The sequence below is a fragment of the Hyperolius riggenbachi genome, chromosome 11 (assembly GCF_040937935.1).
Source record: "Hyperolius riggenbachi isolate aHypRig1 chromosome 11, aHypRig1.pri, whole genome shotgun sequence".
NCBI lineage: Eukaryota > Metazoa > Chordata > Amphibia > Anura > Hyperoliidae > Hyperolius > Hyperolius riggenbachi.
Genome location: NC_090656.1, coordinates 214,463,689 through 214,483,031, shown reverse-complemented (window position 1 = coordinate 214,483,031; position 19,343 = coordinate 214,463,689). Strand labels below are relative to the sequence as shown.

Genomic DNA, 19,343 nt, shown 5'->3' with positions numbered 1-19,343 from the left:
GTATCTTCCTCTTACTTGCAGTACAGCAACAGGCTTGACTGATTAATCTTCTGCTGTTTTATTGTAGGAAAATGACATATTTCACTTGAGCAAGAGACTCACTCGCACTCCCTCGAAACACGCGGGGGCGGTATTATCTGAGCTGCATTCTAACACTACCAACCTAAAGACGCCAACGAAACCAGAGGATGGCCACAACAGTGACCCCTGGACCCCGACAGCTAATCTGAAGATGCTGATCAGCGCGGCCAGTCCAGATATCCGGAACCGAGAGCGGGAGATGCAGGAGGTATGCACAGCGTGTTCGCTTTATCCTGAAGCAATGCATTATGTAAGGAACTTCATTTTTATGGGAATCCACTGACTATTGAACTTGGTTTGACAGTGGATTTTTCTCCCCCGCTCCCGATGTTGGACATGGTCTGAAAGGCAGCAAAATGGCTGCTGTTGGAAGTGCAGTTGTCAGATATAATCCAACATGGCATCAGCCCCCTTTCAGATTAAATGACACTTGATCCCTTACGGCCCACCCTGAACCACCACCCAATCTAGTCTAGCACTGCGATTGGCCCCCCGATCAAAGTGTCGGACCGCCAATGGTGGATTTGGATGGCTTACATGTACTGCGGCACCTATACACTGGCTTGCGTGTACTGCGGCACCTATGCACTGGCTTGCGTGTACTGCGGCACCTATGCACTGGCTTGCGTGTACTGCGGCACCTGTGCACGGGCTAGCGTGTACTGCGGCACCTATGCACGGGCTAGCGTGTACTGCGGCACCTATGCACGGGCTAGCGTGTCCTGCGGCACCTATGCACGGGCTAGCGTGTCCTGCGGCACCTATGCACGGGCTAGCGTGTCCTGCGGCACCTATGCACGGGCTAGCGTGTCCTGCGGCACCTATGCACGGGCTAGCGTGTCCTGCGGCACCTATGCACGGGCTAGCGTGTCCTGCGGCACCTATGCACGGGCTAGCGTGTCCTGCGGCACCTATGCACGGGCTAGCGTGTCCTGCAGCACCTATGCACGGGCTAGCGTGTCCTGCGGCACCTATGCACGGGCTAGCGTGTCCTGCGGCACCTATGCACGGGCTAGCGTGTCCTGCGGCACCTATGCACGGGCTAGCGTGTCCTGCGGGAACTCATACTCTCCATCGGTGTGCTGATCCATCGTTCTGACAGAAATCGCGCAATTCAATCTTTTCCTAAAATCGTTCAGGCCTACTGGGAATATATGATGTAATTTCCGGTCTGATCAATGGGTAATCAGACAGAAAGTTGTACCGTGTGTACATGTCCAAACTGCTCCTGATCTATAAAGGGATTGATTTTCCGATGAGGACTTTGCTAATTCGATCCCTTTCTCGATCAGAAACAGAATCGGACATGTTGGAATTAATTGCCCGATTCCTGTCTATTGGATGGGAAGTTGAATCGTGTATTCCCAGCATTATTTAGCTCTGGTGTCTTCTGGCAGCAGTTATCTCTGTACAGTGTTATGCCTAATACACACGGTACGATTTTCTGTGCGATAGATGGATCCGATTGATAAAATCCGATCTTGCTCCCAATCGCTTCTGCGCTCGATTTCTCATAGCGGTGGATGGAAAAAGATAAGAAAAATGAATGAAGAGAATAGAGTAGAATCGCGCAGAAAAACAATCGGGTCACAAAATCGCACTGAAAATCTTACCGCGTGTACCCAGCATCAACCTTTAGTGACAGGTTTTTTGTTGTTGTTTTTTCTTTTTCCCGTCTTCGGAGTGCCATATTATATTTTACTCCCCTGCTCTCCATCTAAGAGCAATCCTACCTATTGTACGTAAAGCAATACATTACAAAACCCATGCACTCGATTTACATATTCGATTTGATAAAGGTATCAAACAAATGTTGAGGTCTCCGTCAGTTTGATTATGGTCCAGTAAGTGGTGTGGTGATTGCCAAGCAATGTGACACCTGATGTGAGGGGGATATGAAGGCTGCCATATTTTATTTCTTCAACAATACCAGTTGCCTGGCTTTTTTGCTGATCCTCTGCCTCTAATACTTTTCGCCATAGACCTTGAACAAGCATATGCAGATCAGTTGCTCTGACTGCAGTCTGATTGGATTAGCTGCATGCTTGTTTCAGGTGTGTGATACTGCAGCCAAAGGGATCAGCAGGGCTGCCAGGTTACTGGTATTGTTTAAAAGGAAATAACTATGGCAGCCTCTATATTCTTCTCACTTCCGGGGTGCTCTGTACCTTTTTTTTTTTTTTTTTTGCGGGAAATTGTCACAACACAGCTATTGGTTGGATGGATTCCACTTCTCTCCAAACAGAACTGTGCGGACATTTGATGGAAATGGACTAGTAGAAGGTGGTTAAGCAATCTTGATCCCTGATCGATTTCTAATCAGTGAGTTATGCATTGTTTGCCATGTTGAGTAACTATTGTTTGGCCAGTTTAGTCTTGTAATGGTCATGTAAGCTGAATTGTAGTTACAGCAGCTCTAGTCACACTGCAAACCTCACAAAAGCCCCCCTGCTGTGGCCACCTGCCTGACTTTGTCACCCTGTCCCCTGCTTGCATCAAGTCCTTTAGCAACACCTGTGCTCATTAACTGAGATGGCTCCATATGTACCTTGGGGAAAGTTCCTGTTTGGTGACAATCCTGTCCTCCCTGTGTTATGGGGCTCGGGATTCTGGGTAGGACTTGTTAGCAAACTCTGCCTCTTTCATCCTAGGGAAGTCTGACCTTGTTGGGTTGAACTCGGGACGCCACAGTGCTGACCTGTAATTTGCTGCAAATGTCATTGTTGGCAAATTCCTAGACATCTTTAACAAATAAACTTTCATTGTACCTCCAGTATAAAAGACAGGCTAACTCAGGGTTAATTACTTACCTGTTCAGCCATCTGCCCCACTCCCTGTGAAAAGTATACACAGGCGAGGGTGGCTGAATGGCTTCAGAAAACTTCAGAAAAGTGTGTGTGTGTGTGTGTGCAAGTGTGTGTGTGTGTACGTGTGTGTGTACGTGTGTACGTGTGTGTGTGTGTGTGTGTACGTGTGTGTGTGTGTGTGTACGTGTGTGTGTGTGCACGTGTGTGTGTGTGCGTGCGTGTGTGTGTGTGCACGTGTGTGTGTGTGTGCACGTGTGTGTGTGTGTGCACGTGTGTGTTTTTGTGTGTGTGTGTGTGCACGTGTGTGTGTGTGTGTATGTGTGTGTTTTTGTGTGTGTGTGTGTGTGTGTGTGCACGTGTGTGTGTGTGTGCACGTGTGTGTGTGTGTGCACGTGTGTGTGTGTGTGCACGTGTGTGTGTGTGTGCACGTGTGTGTGTGTGTGTGTGTGCACGTGTGTGTGTGTGTGTGTGTGTGTGTGCACGTGTGTGTGTGTGTGTGTGTGTGTGTGTGTGTGTGTGTGTGTGTGTGCGTGTGTGTGTGTGCACGTGTGTGTGTGTGTGTGCACGTGTGTGTGTGCACGTGTGTGTGTGTGTGTGCACGTGTGTGTGTGTGTGTGTGTGTGTGTGTGTGTGTGTGTGTGTGTGTGTGTGTGCACGTGCGTGCTAGGGCTTTTTTCCACTGCACAGCTGAATCGCAAAATCCAAGTATTTTCCACTATAGTGATTCGATTTGTAAATCCATCTGGAGTGATTTTAAAAGGGATAATGCAATGCAAACGAAAAATCGCATAACAAAATTAATGAAAAATCGCAATCGCTGGCATTTGTGATTTGCGATTGCTAGTGGAAAAGGGCCCTAATGAATTACAGGCGAGCAAGTGAAGGACCCCATACAGCGGACTTATCGGAGAGAAAGATCTGTTGGCTGCCAATACACCACAGGCTGATTTCAGCATGAAGCCTCTCGGTAATCTGTTTTGTGACGTTGCATCTGCCGCCCACTGCATTGTCCCCCGATGTAAAATGAGCCCCGTGCGGTATACATTACCTATTGGTAACCTACATACACTCTGGCAGCACCAAATGGTTTCATCGCTCAACTTGCAGCATGTCCGATCGATACAAGCGACCAGTGTGGGCCTGAAATTGGTCGCATCCTCGGTCAAGCATGGTTTTGGCCACACCAATTTTAATATGATTATAATAATCAAATCGGATGATTGATAGGCTGCCAAGTCACCTGATGTAAATGTTTAGTGCAAATTGCATTAAAAGAGCATGGAAAATGCAATCGCTTGCGTTGGCCTGTACACACTGGCTGCATTCTTTCACATACTTTTTTTTTTTTTTTTCTTTTTTTCAATTCCTACGCCTTTTTAAAAAGAATTTATAAAGTCATGAACTGTATGGTATGATGCAATTTTTAGAAAATCACAATCAAAGTGACTGCAGCGCTTTTTGAGTGCTGCGTTTGAAAAATCGCATACCCCAAAAAAATATTTTTGTGACTTACTTTTGAAGGAATTTTAGACCATCACAAGAAAAAGGCATTGAAAAATGCAAAAAAAACACAAGCATGCAATTTTTTTAATTGCATTGCGCTTAGCGATTTTTTCTATTTGTACAGGCCCTAATTTGATTTGAGAGATGTGTATGCTGGTCTGATTGTCAGTATATAAATGATTTATTGCGACACCTCCTTATTGGCCACATTCAACTTGGCTAGACATAGGAGGGGGGAGGATATAGAGCGAAGTTTTGGTTGTTATAATGCAGCACGGCTAACCACTGAGCAACTGCACTCCCACATTAGTGCAGTCATAAAAGACTCACAGAAGACAATGATAGGAGTGGAACCAGGCTCATAGTTCATCATGCTATATATGCGTTGCTTTTGGTTGGCTTATTAAAGCGGACCTGAACTCAGAACTTCATCTCAGCTCTAAAAGATAAGCAACAGAATAATAACCTTTAAAAAAAACATTTTGTTACAGCTGATACAAATCCTGCTATAAATCTGTAGTGTCTACTTCCTGCTTTTATGGGAGCAGACATATTGTTAACATTCTGTATTTACAAATAAGCTCTCTTCTGTGGATGTCAGTTGACACAGCCGAGGGATCAAATTACAGCTTGTGATTAGTCACCGATGAGGGGGAATCAGACAGGATAAAATCTCAAACATACAGGGTGTGTTTTTCTGTGTCCTGTGCAAGAGTTCAGGTCCACTTTAATTGCGATTGTGCAAATTTGATGTATTTTTGTGGTATATTTATTTTTGCTTTTTAACTGTTTGATTTTTAAGGAACAATTTTCAGGGGATGAACTTGAAAAATCTCTTCCGAGTCGCAAAGAGAAAAGTCTGGGCCTGCTGTGCCGCAAGTTCCTAGACCGGTACCCCGATTACCCCAATCCGGCCCTGAATAACAGCATCTGTCTGGATGAAGTGGCGGGCGAGCTGAGTAAGTGAGCAGAAGGCTTTTACTTTGTTTATAACTGAACCATGTGAAGGTAAATGGCCATTAGCAGGCAGTGCTGTGGTGGTTGTGTGGTGTGTGTATTTACTGTTTACTCTAGAAGCCATCTCCATGCCTGGTGTGAGGATGTGAATGGAGGTGTTATAGGGAGGAGGAAGTGCTGACAGTTGTGTTTGCTTCATGATCACACATTGATGGTGTAACATTCCACACTGTTCACATGGAGATGAGACTGGTGGGTTGCTGTTCCCTGTGTTCAGTGCTAGATGGCACTGCTGTTACTTCTTACTACTTTATAATATACATGCTTATGCCTGATTGCGTTGTTAAACCTTTCAGGTAAAACGCTTATAATGTGAACTGAGCCATAGGGAAACATGGACACTGCCTTTACCGGGCTGCACATCAGTTGTCCGTTCAGTTATAACTGACAGCAACTGATTCAGTGTGAAAGGACCAAGGCAGGGAAGACACTTGCAGGGGAGTTTTTCACTGCAATTTCTGGTTTTCCGGTGTAGTGCATTCGCCATCACGTTTTCCACATGCAATTTTTTTACGATTGTTCCACGATTTTTTTTTTAGGACGTGATGGAATACATTGTAATGGCAACTGCGCATGTCATGGGGGGGGGGGGACACAGAAACCTGTGGGATTTAAATCTTGGGTTAAAACACGAGTGAAAAACATGCCTGTCTTCAAGGGTCGTTCGTTTCCCGAGCGGGGCCATTGACTTTAATAGCCAGTGCAAACGTGCTGTTTTCACTGTCTGTGGCAAAGCCGCACGATTTAAAAAAAAAAAAAAAAAAACTCCCAGAAAAATCGCGTGCGGTGATTTTGCGGCATTTTGATTACAAAGCGGATCGTCTTTGCTTCGTGCTTATACTGTAGTTGGGCTGGCTTGCTGGCTTATGAGTGGATGTGACCTCTATGCATGGAAGATTTCTCATCCATAGGGACATTGGCCTCATTTCACTGAGCAGTTTAGACTAGTCTACAGATGGGTTTTTAGTCTTCTGATGGGTTGGTCGGTTGCATCAAAGGGGAATTCACTATTACCAATTGTTTTAGACCTGTTTTTAGACCTGGTCTGAAACATTTGGTAACTGGGTGGGTACAGCAGGAGAAATGTTCAAAAGATGCAATTCACAAACAAGTAACTGACTGACATCCTTCTCCTTTGATGAGCTCTCCTCTGCATACAATTTAAACGCCTGCATAATTAATTCAAAAAGGTTCCATCCTCACTTCTAAAATACCTCAACAAATTACAGGTACTTTACCGACAGAAATCAGCTGGTCTAAGCTCTGTCAGAAAAAGTGGGCGAGGTTACTTGTTTGCCTTTGTGAATTGTGTAATTACTGAATGTTAGACCAGGTCTAAAAACAGGTCTAAAACATTACACCAAACCATCAGTAGACTAAAAAACCATCTGTAGACTAAACTGCTTAGTGAATTGAGGCCTTTGAGTTCTCTGGAGGCTCTTTTACTCCCCATGTTTACATTTTACTTGGGAGGGATTTATTTTACATACCTGAATATTCACTGACATCCTGTTCTCAATCAGGTCCTCCATTAGCCCCGCCCAGAAGGGTGCCGATTGGTGGCACTTCTGAGGATGGGTTTATTTAAAGGTGTTGATGGTTCACTTATGTGGTATATGCAGTTTGATAAAGGGCATTTCTGCCCAAAACAGCGGTCTGCCACTGTAACCTCTGTGTAATGGAATAAAAGAGCCATTTCTACTAACTGGTGGTGTCAACCCATCTATGTCCTTACAGAAGGTTTACATAAGACTATAGGCTGAAAGCTGGATTAGTGAGATCTGACCTGTGCATGTCTTCCTCTCTGTAGATGTGGAACGCAGGCGGATATACGACATTGTTAACGTCTTGGAGAGCTTACACATGGTGAGCCGGCTCGCCAAGAACAAGTACATCTGGCACGGTCGCCATAACCTCAGCAAAACCTTCGAAGCCTTGCAACGCGTCGGGGAGGAGTGCAAATACGCCGAACAGATCCTTCACCTGAAGAAGGGAGAGCCAGAGGAGCCAGAGTCTCTGGAAGACATGGCCATCCCCAAAGCTCTGGTGAAGCAGATAGAGATCAGCTTTGTGGAGCTACCGGGGCTAGAGTTCCGAGCTGGTGAGTATTCACCAATATTTATTTTCCTTAATTTTGCACGGACATGGCTTTAACTGTGTCTGTGTCCCTCTTTAGGGTGTTTCCCTTAATTTGCTGTTCTGGTTGACACTGACTGTAGGGCGGGAGTAAAGTAGAGCTGCTGGTGTAGCAGAACTCGCAGAGAATCATGTGATATAATAATAATCTCTAACACTTGCATAGCGCTTTTCTCCTGTTGGACTCAAAGCGCTCAAGAGGCCACCCTGCAGTGTTAGGAAGTCTTGCCTTGAACTTCTTACTGAATAGGTACTGACCCTAGCCAGGATTCAAACCCTGGTCTCCCATGTCAAAGGTAGAGGCCTTAACCAGTACAATATCCAGCAATTTGTAAGGCTCTTATTTGCTGTGATCACTTCCTGTTTTAACCCACACAGGAAACGGGAGTAACACATGATGGAGAGCAGAGAATCTGAGCCTTCCAGATCTGATTTCACTGATCACACGATTCTCCTGCACACAAGCAACTCTAGGTATCTGGAGAATGTTCTCATAGGCAAGACTAAGTATTCTGGAAGCAACACCTTGCTGTTTTTGCACTCTTTAGTTTTGCAGCCCCACTAATATGCTTGGCTTCTCTGTAATTGACATTTGTGTCACAGAAAATCACAAATATAAATGGCAACATACCTCAGGGGGTAAAGCACAGGGAAAATAACTTCTATGATGAAATATTGTAAAACTTAAAAACGCATAAATAAAAGAGTACATTTTCTCCCAGATTAAAATGTGCTATACATCAAATTTTCCCCCATGTTGTTGTCACTTACAGTAGGTAGTAGAAATCTGACAGGTTTTGGACTAGCCCACTTCCCCATGGGTGAGTCTCAGGGTTTTCTTTATTTTCAAAACCATAGATCCTTTCCAGGGAGTGCTTTTGTAAATAATAAGTGAAATACTCATGGGGAATACCCATGGAGAGCTGGACTAGTCAAAAAACCTGTCAGGAAAGTTCAAAGGGTCATTAGCTCTGCTCTATTTTATAGTTTAACCACTTCCTTCCAGCAGTCTCTGGTCCTTAGTCTCTGCCCCCCCTTAAGGACCAGAGACTGCTGGTACAGTAAAACGCTGCTTCCCGACAAATCGCTCTCGCTGGTCACAACGCTGCCTCGTCGCCGCAGAGTGCTGACAGCCAGTCAGGAGTCGCTTTCATTGGCCCTGGACGCTATCAGTGGGAGCCAATGTGATTGGCTCTCCGTGATCACGCGGCCAGATGCCATTGAAAGAAGCTCCTGACCTGCTTACAAAGCTCTGCTGTCTTATAGATGGCAGAGCGAGCAAATTGCATTGGGTTCAGAGCGGCGAGATTGGCGGCAGGATGTCGAATCTACATCCAGTCAGAGCGGCAGCACCACCTGCTGGACGTAGATTCAAACTGCGTCAGTCCGGAACCAGTGAAAATGCAGATTGATTTGTAAACTAATAATACGATTGTTATAACAAAGTGTCACTTTAACCACTTCATGCCATGGGCTGCACACATGCACTTTAGCAGAATAGTTAGTTTTATAAACTCCAAAATTGGACTCAAGCTGCACAAATAGGTTGTTTATAGATGTCATTTGTGCAGGAAGTGGTACTGATAAAATTCTGCCGTAGGAGATATGGCTCAAAAAACCACATAACCAGGAAGGTGGCCACTAAAAAAAATGTTGTTGTGGGTGATGCTTAGAGCGTACAGGAATATAGCCAAGAAGCCCACTTTTGGCTATACTCCTGTAACAGGTGAGGTTCAGCCTAGCAGTGGTGGAGATATAGTAACAGGTGATATTCGGCAGTAACAGGTGAGATTCGGCCTAGCAGTGGTGGAGATGCAATAACTGGTGAGGTTCAGCCTAGCAGTGGTGGAGATACAGACTCAGTTCTAGATGTTCCTTGTGTCTCTGCAGCCTCTGTGAACAGCAGGAAGGAGAAGTCATTGAGAGTCATGAGTCAGAGGTTCGTCATGCTCTTCCTGGTGTCCAAGCCGCAGATTGTCAGCCTAGATGTAGCGGCAAAAATTCTCATCGGTGAAGATCAGATCGATGACTCGGACAAAGGCAAATTCAAAAGTGAGTTTGACTTCACGTTGTGTTTTGAAATTGTAAAATCTGCACTTCAATAAAGAAAATCTCCCTAAAACAAAATCACTTAGATACTCACCTACGATAGAAGGTTCTGGGTCCCATAGAGCCTTCCTGGTCCTCTCTTCATCCCCCTTGTTACACCGCTGTCCCCCTTTCAAAATTCACACCTTCAGGACTCCTCGGAAGGCTTTGCACGTAACTGCGTCCCGGAGTGCTTCTGAAGATGGTGCATCCATACTGTGCATGTGCAGTACAGCTATGCGTGTGCTCAGTATAGATCATCTCCTTTATTCAACCTCCTGGTCGAATAAGTCTTGTTTAACTCTTTGGGTAGGCTTTGAAAATACTTGTGTCCCTGAGTACTTCTGAAAGCTGCCCAAGGAGCACGAAAACTCCAGTAACTCCTGCCTCTGCTGAGAATCCAGCAGGTGTACAGCAGCCCCCCCCCCCCCCCCCCCCTCCCCATGCTCCCCAACAACTCAGATCACGATCCATCCTGGAAGATCCATTTATCTGATAACCTTGTTCTCCCCACTTATCCCGCGTGCCGTCACTACCGCACGCTCCCCTGCATAGAAGAGAACACATCGCTTGCTTGTCCGGATTGAGCGTGTGTATGAACCTTTAGAGTGCTATCCACCTAGCCTAAGGGCTGCCATGTTGTATGAGTGCCACTGCTTCTGCTTGTGGCATCTCTGAGGCAGAAGATGTGACCTTATGCAGCTTTGGAAGTTTTTCCATGTGTGTACAACTGGTGTGAGACCCCCCATAAATGGTTAGGTCTCCTGTTATCTCCTGCCTCATTCAATTAAAATAAATAGCAATGATCCTGCGGCTACACCAATTAAGGGTGTGTGGTGTGGAAGCACCAAGGTCCCTCAGGGTGATCCACGATTCCTGTTGAGAACCATGAAAGCAGATATGACCTGAGCTTAACCACAATTTCAGATTACCGTAATTCCTTTTATTATGCAGTGTACATGATGCAGACAAGCACTATAGTGCTGTTCAATGGTCTGTCAGCTAGAGACTGTGTCCGACTTCTGCAGCTCTTAATGTTTGAAGGGCTCATTGTTAGATTTTATAGCTATTCATTGCTCAGTCCAATGACCTTCCCCTTCAACTGTATTTGTTCCACTTTAAAGAGAACCCGAGGCGGGGTTCTCACAATGAAATCCCCATACGCTGGGTCTGCCTATAGAGCCCAGCCTCTGTTGCTACTCCGATTCCCCCTAAGCCCCCCCTGCGCTCAGAGAGACCCCATAAATCACAGCCGTTTACCTTTCTAACGTCAGTCTCGCCGCTCCCCCGTTTATAGCATCGCTCCGGTCCCCGCCCGCGTCCCTTCCCTCCAATCAGCAGCGAAGGAAGGGACATGGGCGGGGACCGGAGCGATGCAGGAGGCGGGGGAGCGGCGAGACTGACATTAGAGAGGTAAACACAGCGCGCTGCGACACGCTCTGTGTCGGCAGCGCGGCTGTAATTTATGGGGTCTCGCTGAGCGCAGGGGGGATTTAGGGGGAATCTGAGTAGTAACAGAGGCTGGGCTCTATAGGCAGACCCAGCCTCTGTATGGGGATTTCATTGTGAGAACCCCACCTCGGGTTCTCTTTAAGTAGTTTGGCCTCCTGGACGTACTAGCTACGCCCAGAAGGCCATGTGCGCTCCCGCGGCTGATCGCCGCGCGTGCACGCGCATTCCCGGCCCGCGGTTCGCTAGCCAGGCAATCAGTGAATCGGGCTATGGTGCCCGATCACTGATTGCTCTCCACCCCCGAGAAAAACCGTCAGCTTTCCCCCGACGTCACTCTGTGTCCGTGTTATGCTTAGAGTAACGTCGTTGTAAACAAACTCATGGCTGCCATCTTGTGGGCAAAAAGCTAACTGCATGAAAATGCAAAAAAAAAATTAAAAAATAGACCTATATGTAAAAAAAAAAAATGATTTGCATCCCACCCTCCCAAAAATACCCATATAAAATGTTTAATAATAAAAAAAACAAAAAAAAAAAACATTACAATAAAAAAAACACATAAATATTTACCTAAGGCTCTAAACTTTTTAACCACTTCGCCACTGACGGGTTTTACCCCCTGACCACCAGAGCAATTTTCACCTTTCAGCGCTCCTTCCATTCATTCGTCTATAACTTTATTATTACTTATCGCAATGAAATGAACTATATCTTGTTTTTTTCGCCACCAATTAGGCTTTCTTTAGGTGGGACATTATGCCAAGAATTATTTTTTTCTAAATGTGTTTTAATGGGAAAATAGGAAAAATGTGGGGAAAAAAATAATTATTTTTCAGTTTTCGGCCATTATAGTTTTTAAATAATGCATGCTACTGTAATTAAAACCCATGAAACGTATTTGCCCTTTTGTCCCGGTTATAAAACCATTTAAATTATGTCCCTATCACAATGTTTGGCGCCAATATTTTATTTGGAAATAAAGGTGCATTTTTTTCAGTTTTGCGTCCATCCCTAATTACAAGCCCATAGTTTATAAAGTAACAGTGTTATACCCTCTTGACATAAATATTTAAAAAGTTCAGTCCCTAAGGTAACTATTTATGTATTTTTTTTAATTGTAAATTTTTTAATTTTTTTTTAATTACCAAAAAAAAAAAAATGGGGAGTGTGGGAGGTAATGAGTTAATTTTATGTGTAAAAGTCATTTATTTGTATGTGAAAAATGTGTAGGGTGTAGTTTACTATTTGGCCACAAGATGGCCACAGTAACTTTTTGTTTTAATGCGACCTCCAAGCTTCCTTCCGGAAGCTTGGAGGAAGAATAAGGAGGATGGACACGTGAGTTTTTTCTCACAATGATCGCGCTGCCCATAGGAGAGCAGCTGATCATTGCGGGGCTTAGATCAACGAACGGGAATGGATTTTCCCGTTCATTGATCTCTGGGCGAGCGGGCGGCGGCGGTTTTACTAGCGGCGGGCGGCGTGTTTACGAGCGGGAGCGCGGGCAGCGTCGGGAACGCGGAAAGTACGTGTTTCTCCGTCCCTGGTTTTTAAAGGATGGAAAAAGGGGCGGAGAAATACGTACGCGCGGGGGTAAAGTGGTTAAATATCTATGTAAACATGAAATATTTCTATATTTTTTTTTTTTTAATCATAAGCTTGTAAATAGTGATGGATGCAAAACGGAAAAAATGCACTTTTATTTCCAAGTAAAATATTGTCGCCATACATTGTGATAGGGACATAATTTAAACGGTGTAATAACCGGGAGAAATGGGCACATACAATACGTGAGTTTTAATTGTGGAGGCATGTATTATTTTAAAACTATAATGGCCGAAAACTGAGAAATAATGAATTTTTTCAGTTTTTTCCTTATTCTTCCTGTTAAAATGCATTTACAGTAAAGTGGCTCTTAGCAAAATGTACCCCCCAAAGAAAGCCTAATTGGTGGTGGAAAAAACGAGACTAAGGCCTGGTGCACACCAAAAACCGCTAGCAGATCCGCAAAATGCTAGCAGATTTTGAAACGCTTTTTCTTCTTTTTCTGTAGCGTTTTAGCTAGCATTTTGCGGTTTTGTGAAGCGTTTTTGGTGTAGTAGATTTCAGATATTGTTACAGTAAAGCTGTTACTGAACAGCTTCTGTGACAAAAAAAACGCCTGCAAAACCGCTCTGAACTGGCGTTTTTTCAGAGTGGTTTGCGTTTTTCCTATACTTAATATTGAGGCAGAAACGCATCCACAATCCAAAAAATGCCTCACCCCAGGAGTATGCGTTTCTGCAAAACTCCTCCCGCTCTGGTGTGAACCACCCCATTGAGATACATTGACCAAGCGTATCCGCAGCCGCAAGCGGCTGCAGAAACGCTGAAAAAGCCGCTCGGTGTGCACCAGCCCATAGATCAGTTCATTGTGATAAGTAGTGATAAAGTTATAGGCTAATGAATGGGAGGTGAACATTGCTCGGATGCATAAAGTGAAAACTGAAGGCTGAAGTGGTTAAATGGCTTTTTTTTTTTTTTTTTTCTTTTTCTTCTAAACAGCAAAAATACGGCGGTTATATGACATAGCCAATGTTCTGAGCAGCCTGGGGCTCATCAAGAAAGTTCATGTGACGGAGGAGAGGGGACGTAAACCGGCATTCCAGTGGACAGCTGCTACAGATTCGCAAGGTAGGAGGTTCATTGGCACGTTACATAGAAGGCTGTCTTCACATCCAGATACTTACCTATGGAGAGGGAAGACTCTGGGTCCTAACGAGCCTTCCCTGCCCTCTCCCGGTGCCCTCGGTGCAGCGCTGTCCCTGGGAACAGTGTTTGACTAATTTGGTCAAATACTGTTTGCTCCACAGTGTCTTCGGGAGCCTGAGTGCTCCTGAAGACGGGCCGTTCCATACTGCACATGGCTGAGCACCCTCTCTCGCGCTTGCCCAGTGTGGAGCCGGCTCGAAGTCTCCCACAGCGGGGAATTCAAACACGGGAGAAGAGAGGGAAGGCTCTATTGGACCCAGAGCCTTACCTCTCCCTAGGTAAATATCCGCTTTTTTTTTTGTTTTGTTAAAGATGGTTCCCGTTGACTTTAATTGTCCCCGGCCCCTTCTATACCCACAACCTCCCCACTCCATCTCAAATGAGGCAGAAGGGGCGGGGTATATTCTGTTACCCCCTTCTTTTTGAATTCCGCCTCTTTCTGCACTCTCACACTCCCAATTTAATTTCAGACGAGGAAGAAGGGGCGGGGCATATTCTGTTCCCTCTTCTCTTTAGCCTTTTTCATGAATTGTTTTCATAATTCTACTCTCAGATAAACCTCCCATATACATTCTCTTCATGGCCCTTATTCAATTCAGTTTTTCTCCTATGTTTTCTCCTAGGTGATATTTGCACACCTGATAATAAAATGCTTTTTAAGTCACAAGCAAGCATGAACCTAATCAGAGTAACTTTCGCAGTATTTTTTTTCACCTACTTTTTGGTAGTTTTTCAATTGCAGAGTGCTGACAAGTTATTTTGAAAAGATGAATAGTTTTCTCCTAGGAGAAAAATTAGCAGAAAAAGTGAATTGAATAAGGTCCCATGTGTCAGTTAGTCTATCCATTTGTATGCTAATGCTTGTTTCACATTTTGTTGCAGAGTCCTCGCCTGGCTTGGCCTTATCCAGCTCCATAGCGCTGGACCTGCGATCTCCCAAGGAGAATTGCGCTAAGAATCTCTTTTCCTCACGGGGGAAGCAGAGCTTCACTCGCCACCAGTCTCTGATCAAGCTGGCCAAGAGCATAGAAAATGACCGTCGGAAGATCAACTCCGCCCCAAGCAGTCCTGTGAAGGCCGGTATGTAGCTAATGCTTTCCTGTGTGTCTTCTCAGATTAACTGTTGTTAAAGGATACCCGAGGTTAAAATAAACTGATGAAAAAAACCATTGCATCTATCCCCCTTCTCCTAAAAATAACTTTTTAAGATATCCCACAGTTGTATTTTATTTTCAAATCTAGTTTTTAATGTATCTGCTTAAAGGGAATGTCCAAGCAAAATAAAAAAATGAGTTTCACTTACCTGGAGCTTCTACCAGCCCCATGCAGCCATCCTGTGCCCTCGTAGTCACTCACTGCTGCTCCAGTTCCCCGCTGGCAGGGACACATTGCGTACATTTTTGCACATTCCCGCTAGTCCATATACATTTTTACGCATTACTGGTTCAATGTGTATATTTTTACGCGTTGAACCAGTAACGTGTAAAAATGTATGTGTTAATGTTCCGGCACTAGCAGGAATGCGTAAAAATGTACGCAATGTGTCCCGCCGACCTCCGAGGTCGGCAAGCTGCCAGCGGGGGACTGGAGCAGCAGTGAGTGACTACGAGGGCACAGGATGGCTGCATGGGGCTGGTAGAAGCCCCAGGTAAGTGAAACTCATTTTTTTATTTTGCTTGAACCTTCCCTTTAATGACACCTTCATTGAAGTATGCCAGAGCTCAAATCTATGAATTATTGACCTCTTTTTTTTAATCTCCTTTCCTGCTCTCAGAAGCCATTTACTGATGGCAAAGTATTCTATGGCTGTAATTACTTATCAGTGAAGGTTATGCTATAGTCAAACCCAGTCCATCCGGTCCTGACCCGGACAGAAACTGACACTTGCATAACTGATGTTTAACTCTCTTTCAGTCAGAGAGAGGGGAAAAAAGGCCTAGTTACTTTTGTGCTTGGCACTGTACATACACATGTCTATCTCATCATGTCACATGTCATCTCGGGTATCCTTTAAAGGGTCTCAGAGTTGAAAATAGTAAAAAGATCTATACATACCATCCGCTTGGATCGCTCCCACGCCTCCATACTCCACTGCCTGCAGCTTTGGGAACTGGGTCCCGTCACTGACATCAGTCTGCTCCAGTCTACGCAGGAAAACAAATCATAAAAAGGGGGGGATCTGTATGGCTGATATTATAGTGTAAGCCCTCCTACAGTGTGATGTTATCGAAGATAAAAATCTGTGCCGCCAAGAGCTTGCCCAATTGACGATGCAACCAATTTCAGGCTGAAATGGGTCGCATGCATTAGTCAGACATGCTGCACTGCAAGATGTCGAGCTGACTTGCTCAGTCGGGTGCGCAGCTGTAGCGGCGTGCAATATCGGGACGAGCAATGGAACCCCCGGCGCTGTCCCCTAATGTAAAATGTGCCACCCGGTGCAATATACTTTACCTGTCTGTCCCCCACTGGCTTCATCTTCATACAAGCGCCCCACGTGATTGCCACTGTAACGTTGGCACTTGTGTGATGTCAAACATGCGCCCATGTATATGCCAGCAATCACATGGGGGTGCGTGTATGAAGACGGAGCCAGCGGTGGACACGGACAGGTAAAGTGTATTGCACCAGGCACTGGGGAGAACATTTTACATTTGTGGGGGGCAGTGAGGCGCCATCACAAGGCCGATTCCCAGGAGATTTCATGCTGAAATCAATTGGCATTCAGCCTGCAGTATATGGGCAGGCAACAGATCTCTCTCGAATCAGATTCGACCAGAGAGCTGTTTCGATCTCTCTTGGTCGACCTGCCCGTACACCTTCTAATTTATGGGCACCTTTAGCATATTACATCCACCCTGTGTTTTATTTGAGTCAAGTATTATAATTATTTGCATCCCATTGATCATCCCGAGTTGATGCAATAGTATGCAAATTCTCAATGCAGCTTGAAATTCGATTGGTTTAGTTTCAAGCTGTGTACTTTATGCTGCATCACCTCTGCAAATATTTGCATCTTTTTGACTACCCCTAGTTGAGAAAAAAAATTCATTGGATTTGATATTTTTATAAAATGTTGGGTCTAATTTATCAGATGGAATAGTGTATGGCTGGCTGTAGTGCAACACTGTGTGTTTTTGTTTTTCAGGCGATTCCGGGGACTCCTCCGGCCCCAGCAAGATGGCCCAGCTAGCGGCGATCTGTAAAGAGCAGCTTGACCAGACAAAGTAAGGGATTTAAATGTCTGTTGTGAATGTACTTCAGTAACCACAGACACTATTTACACAGGCTGTGGTGACATTTCGCCGCCTGCACAGGCCAATTCCTGCGTCTTATCCCAGGCTGTGGTATAATCCCGGTAACAGCTGCACCGTGCTTTGCTCTCTGAAGGCGTCCGCTCTTCTTCTTAGGTTTCCTATTTAAAAGGAATCGCCTTCCAGTATAATGCCTTGTGTGCCTGAGCATTATGCACTATATGCTTCCTGCTGACCTCTGCATCTGCTAGTGGGAATTACCCTTTTTATAAGATTCCCTGTCACTTATACCAAACCTGTATGGGAAATACCTGTAATGGCATTATAATGCTACTGATCAGTGGCATAGCAGTAGGGGATGCAGAGGTAGTGACCGCATCTGGACCAGAGGGGCCCTCCTTCAACATCTTTGTTAGTGCTAATCTAGTAATGATCACCTCTGTGTGCTTTGATTAGTTGTATCCGTTGATGGACTGTTTTCCTCCCCGGCCTACACCTCTCTGACAAATGAAATATTTTGTTTGAAGATGCTGCACTCATTTTACCCTCAGCCGGCAGAACTCGTTGTTCGGCCTACTGAGGTCATGCAGAGCGGCGCAGGGGACATTTTTATAGATGCCAGTTTCTGATGTTGGACCGGCATCTCCTCTTCCTTCCACACTCCTGACCTCCTCTTCTGACTTCCGATCACATGTTACTACATGTGATCGGGGCTCCAGGGGATAGTGTCAGCAGTGCAGCGCCACCTGGTAGTGGGAGAGGGGCGGTAGAAGAGTATCTTCCATCACCCCTCTTCCTCCACTGGGTGGCACAGCACTGCTGAATCACATGTAATTACATAATCGGTAGTCAGAGGAGGATGCTGGGAGTTTATCGCCGAGGATGGATGTTGAGGAGAAGCCGGTCCAGCGTCTGAAACAGGTAACTATAAAAGCTCTCTGCATACCCTGCGGAGCCTGCCAGGCTGGGGGAGGCACACTTCCCCAGCAGCAGGAAAAAATTGTCCTAACAGCAAAATGTTTTAGTTTTATTTGGCTGCTAAAATGTAAAGTGAACCAGAGACAAGGCACCCTCATGTATTTCACCATATATATCAGTGGGGACATTAGAGAAAACGCCTACCCTGCTCTTTCATTCTTCACTGCTCAGCCTGCTTGTTATCAGCCCTGATAAAATCCCTGACTGAGCATTCAGTCTGGCTTTGCTCAGGAATCATTATAGCTGAGTCTGTCTTCTCTGATGTCTTTTCAAGTCCAAGCCTGCCCCCTCCTGGCTCTGCTATAATGACTCAGCTATAATGATTCCTGAGCAAAGCCAGACTGAATGCTCAGTCGGGGATTTTATCAGGGCTAATTAGAAGCTGGCTGAGCAGTAAGGCTGCATTTCCACTTGTGCGGTGCGAATCGCCGCGGTAAAAATTTGCATGCGGATGCGAATTTCGCATGCGTGTCAATGCGATTTTCATGCGAATTCGCATGGACGACGATGTATGCGAATGTAACCATGGCAGTGCTGGTGTGCTTTTCCATTGTTTCTATGCGAATTCGCATGAAAATTCGCATACCCAAACTTCATGCGGATTTCCTATTAAATGCATTGTATGCGATTCGCATAGCGGTATGCGAATTCTGATGGCTCTGCCATGATTTTTTTCTGCACAGAAAAACACAAAGGAATTCTGACAAGTGGAAACAGTCCCATTCACTTGTATTGCTATGCAAATTTGCATGCGAAAAACGCATGCGAATTCGCGATAGTGGAAATGGGCCCTAAAGGATGAAACAGCAGGGTAGGTGGTTTCTCTAATGTCCCCACTGATATATTTGGTAAAATACATGAGGGTGCTTCGTCTCTGGTTCACTTTTTAAAGAGGAACTGTATTAAAAAATAACACAATGAACAAAATTGCTTTTTTTTTTTTTCATAATTTATAAATTAGTCAGCGTTTGTCCATTGTAAAACCTTTCATCTCCCTGATTTACAATTTGCAAGCTATCACAGGTGGCGACATCTTTAGTCCTGGCAGGTGCAGCTCTGCTGAATTTTTATTTTGCTGAGTTTCAAAGCCAGTACAAAATATACCTGATCTCGGAGATAGCTCTGGGAGGAGAATTCCACATAGCTAAACAGCCTAGGCTAATGGGAAGGCAGGCTACATACCAATATATAGATATTGGAAGTGTCTCTGATGCTGAAACCAGGATAGTTACCGTTCAGAACGTGATTTCCGGACGTGCTTGATCGCCGGAGGCGA

At 45.1% G+C, this 19,343-nt stretch overlaps 1 protein-coding gene across 2 annotated transcripts in view; it reads left to right on the top strand.

The window, feature by feature from the left end:
• Positions 1-19,343, top strand: part of E2F8 (E2F transcription factor 8) — a 60,585-nt gene that overhangs the window by 25,024 nt on the left and 16,218 nt on the right. For both annotated transcript variants that reach the window (XM_068261210.1, XM_068261209.1), the window contains exons 3-9: positions 68-289; positions 5,194-5,350; positions 7,219-7,509; positions 9,435-9,596; positions 13,629-13,757; positions 14,718-14,915; positions 16,984-17,062. In XM_068261210.1, the coding sequence (XP_068117311.1) occupies positions 68-289; positions 5,194-5,350; positions 7,219-7,509; positions 9,435-9,596; positions 13,629-13,757; positions 14,718-14,915; positions 16,984-17,062 (1,238 nt within the window). The remainder of the gene's footprint in view (positions 1-67; positions 290-5,193; positions 5,351-7,218; positions 7,510-9,434; positions 9,597-13,628; positions 13,758-14,717; positions 14,916-16,983; positions 17,063-19,343) is intronic.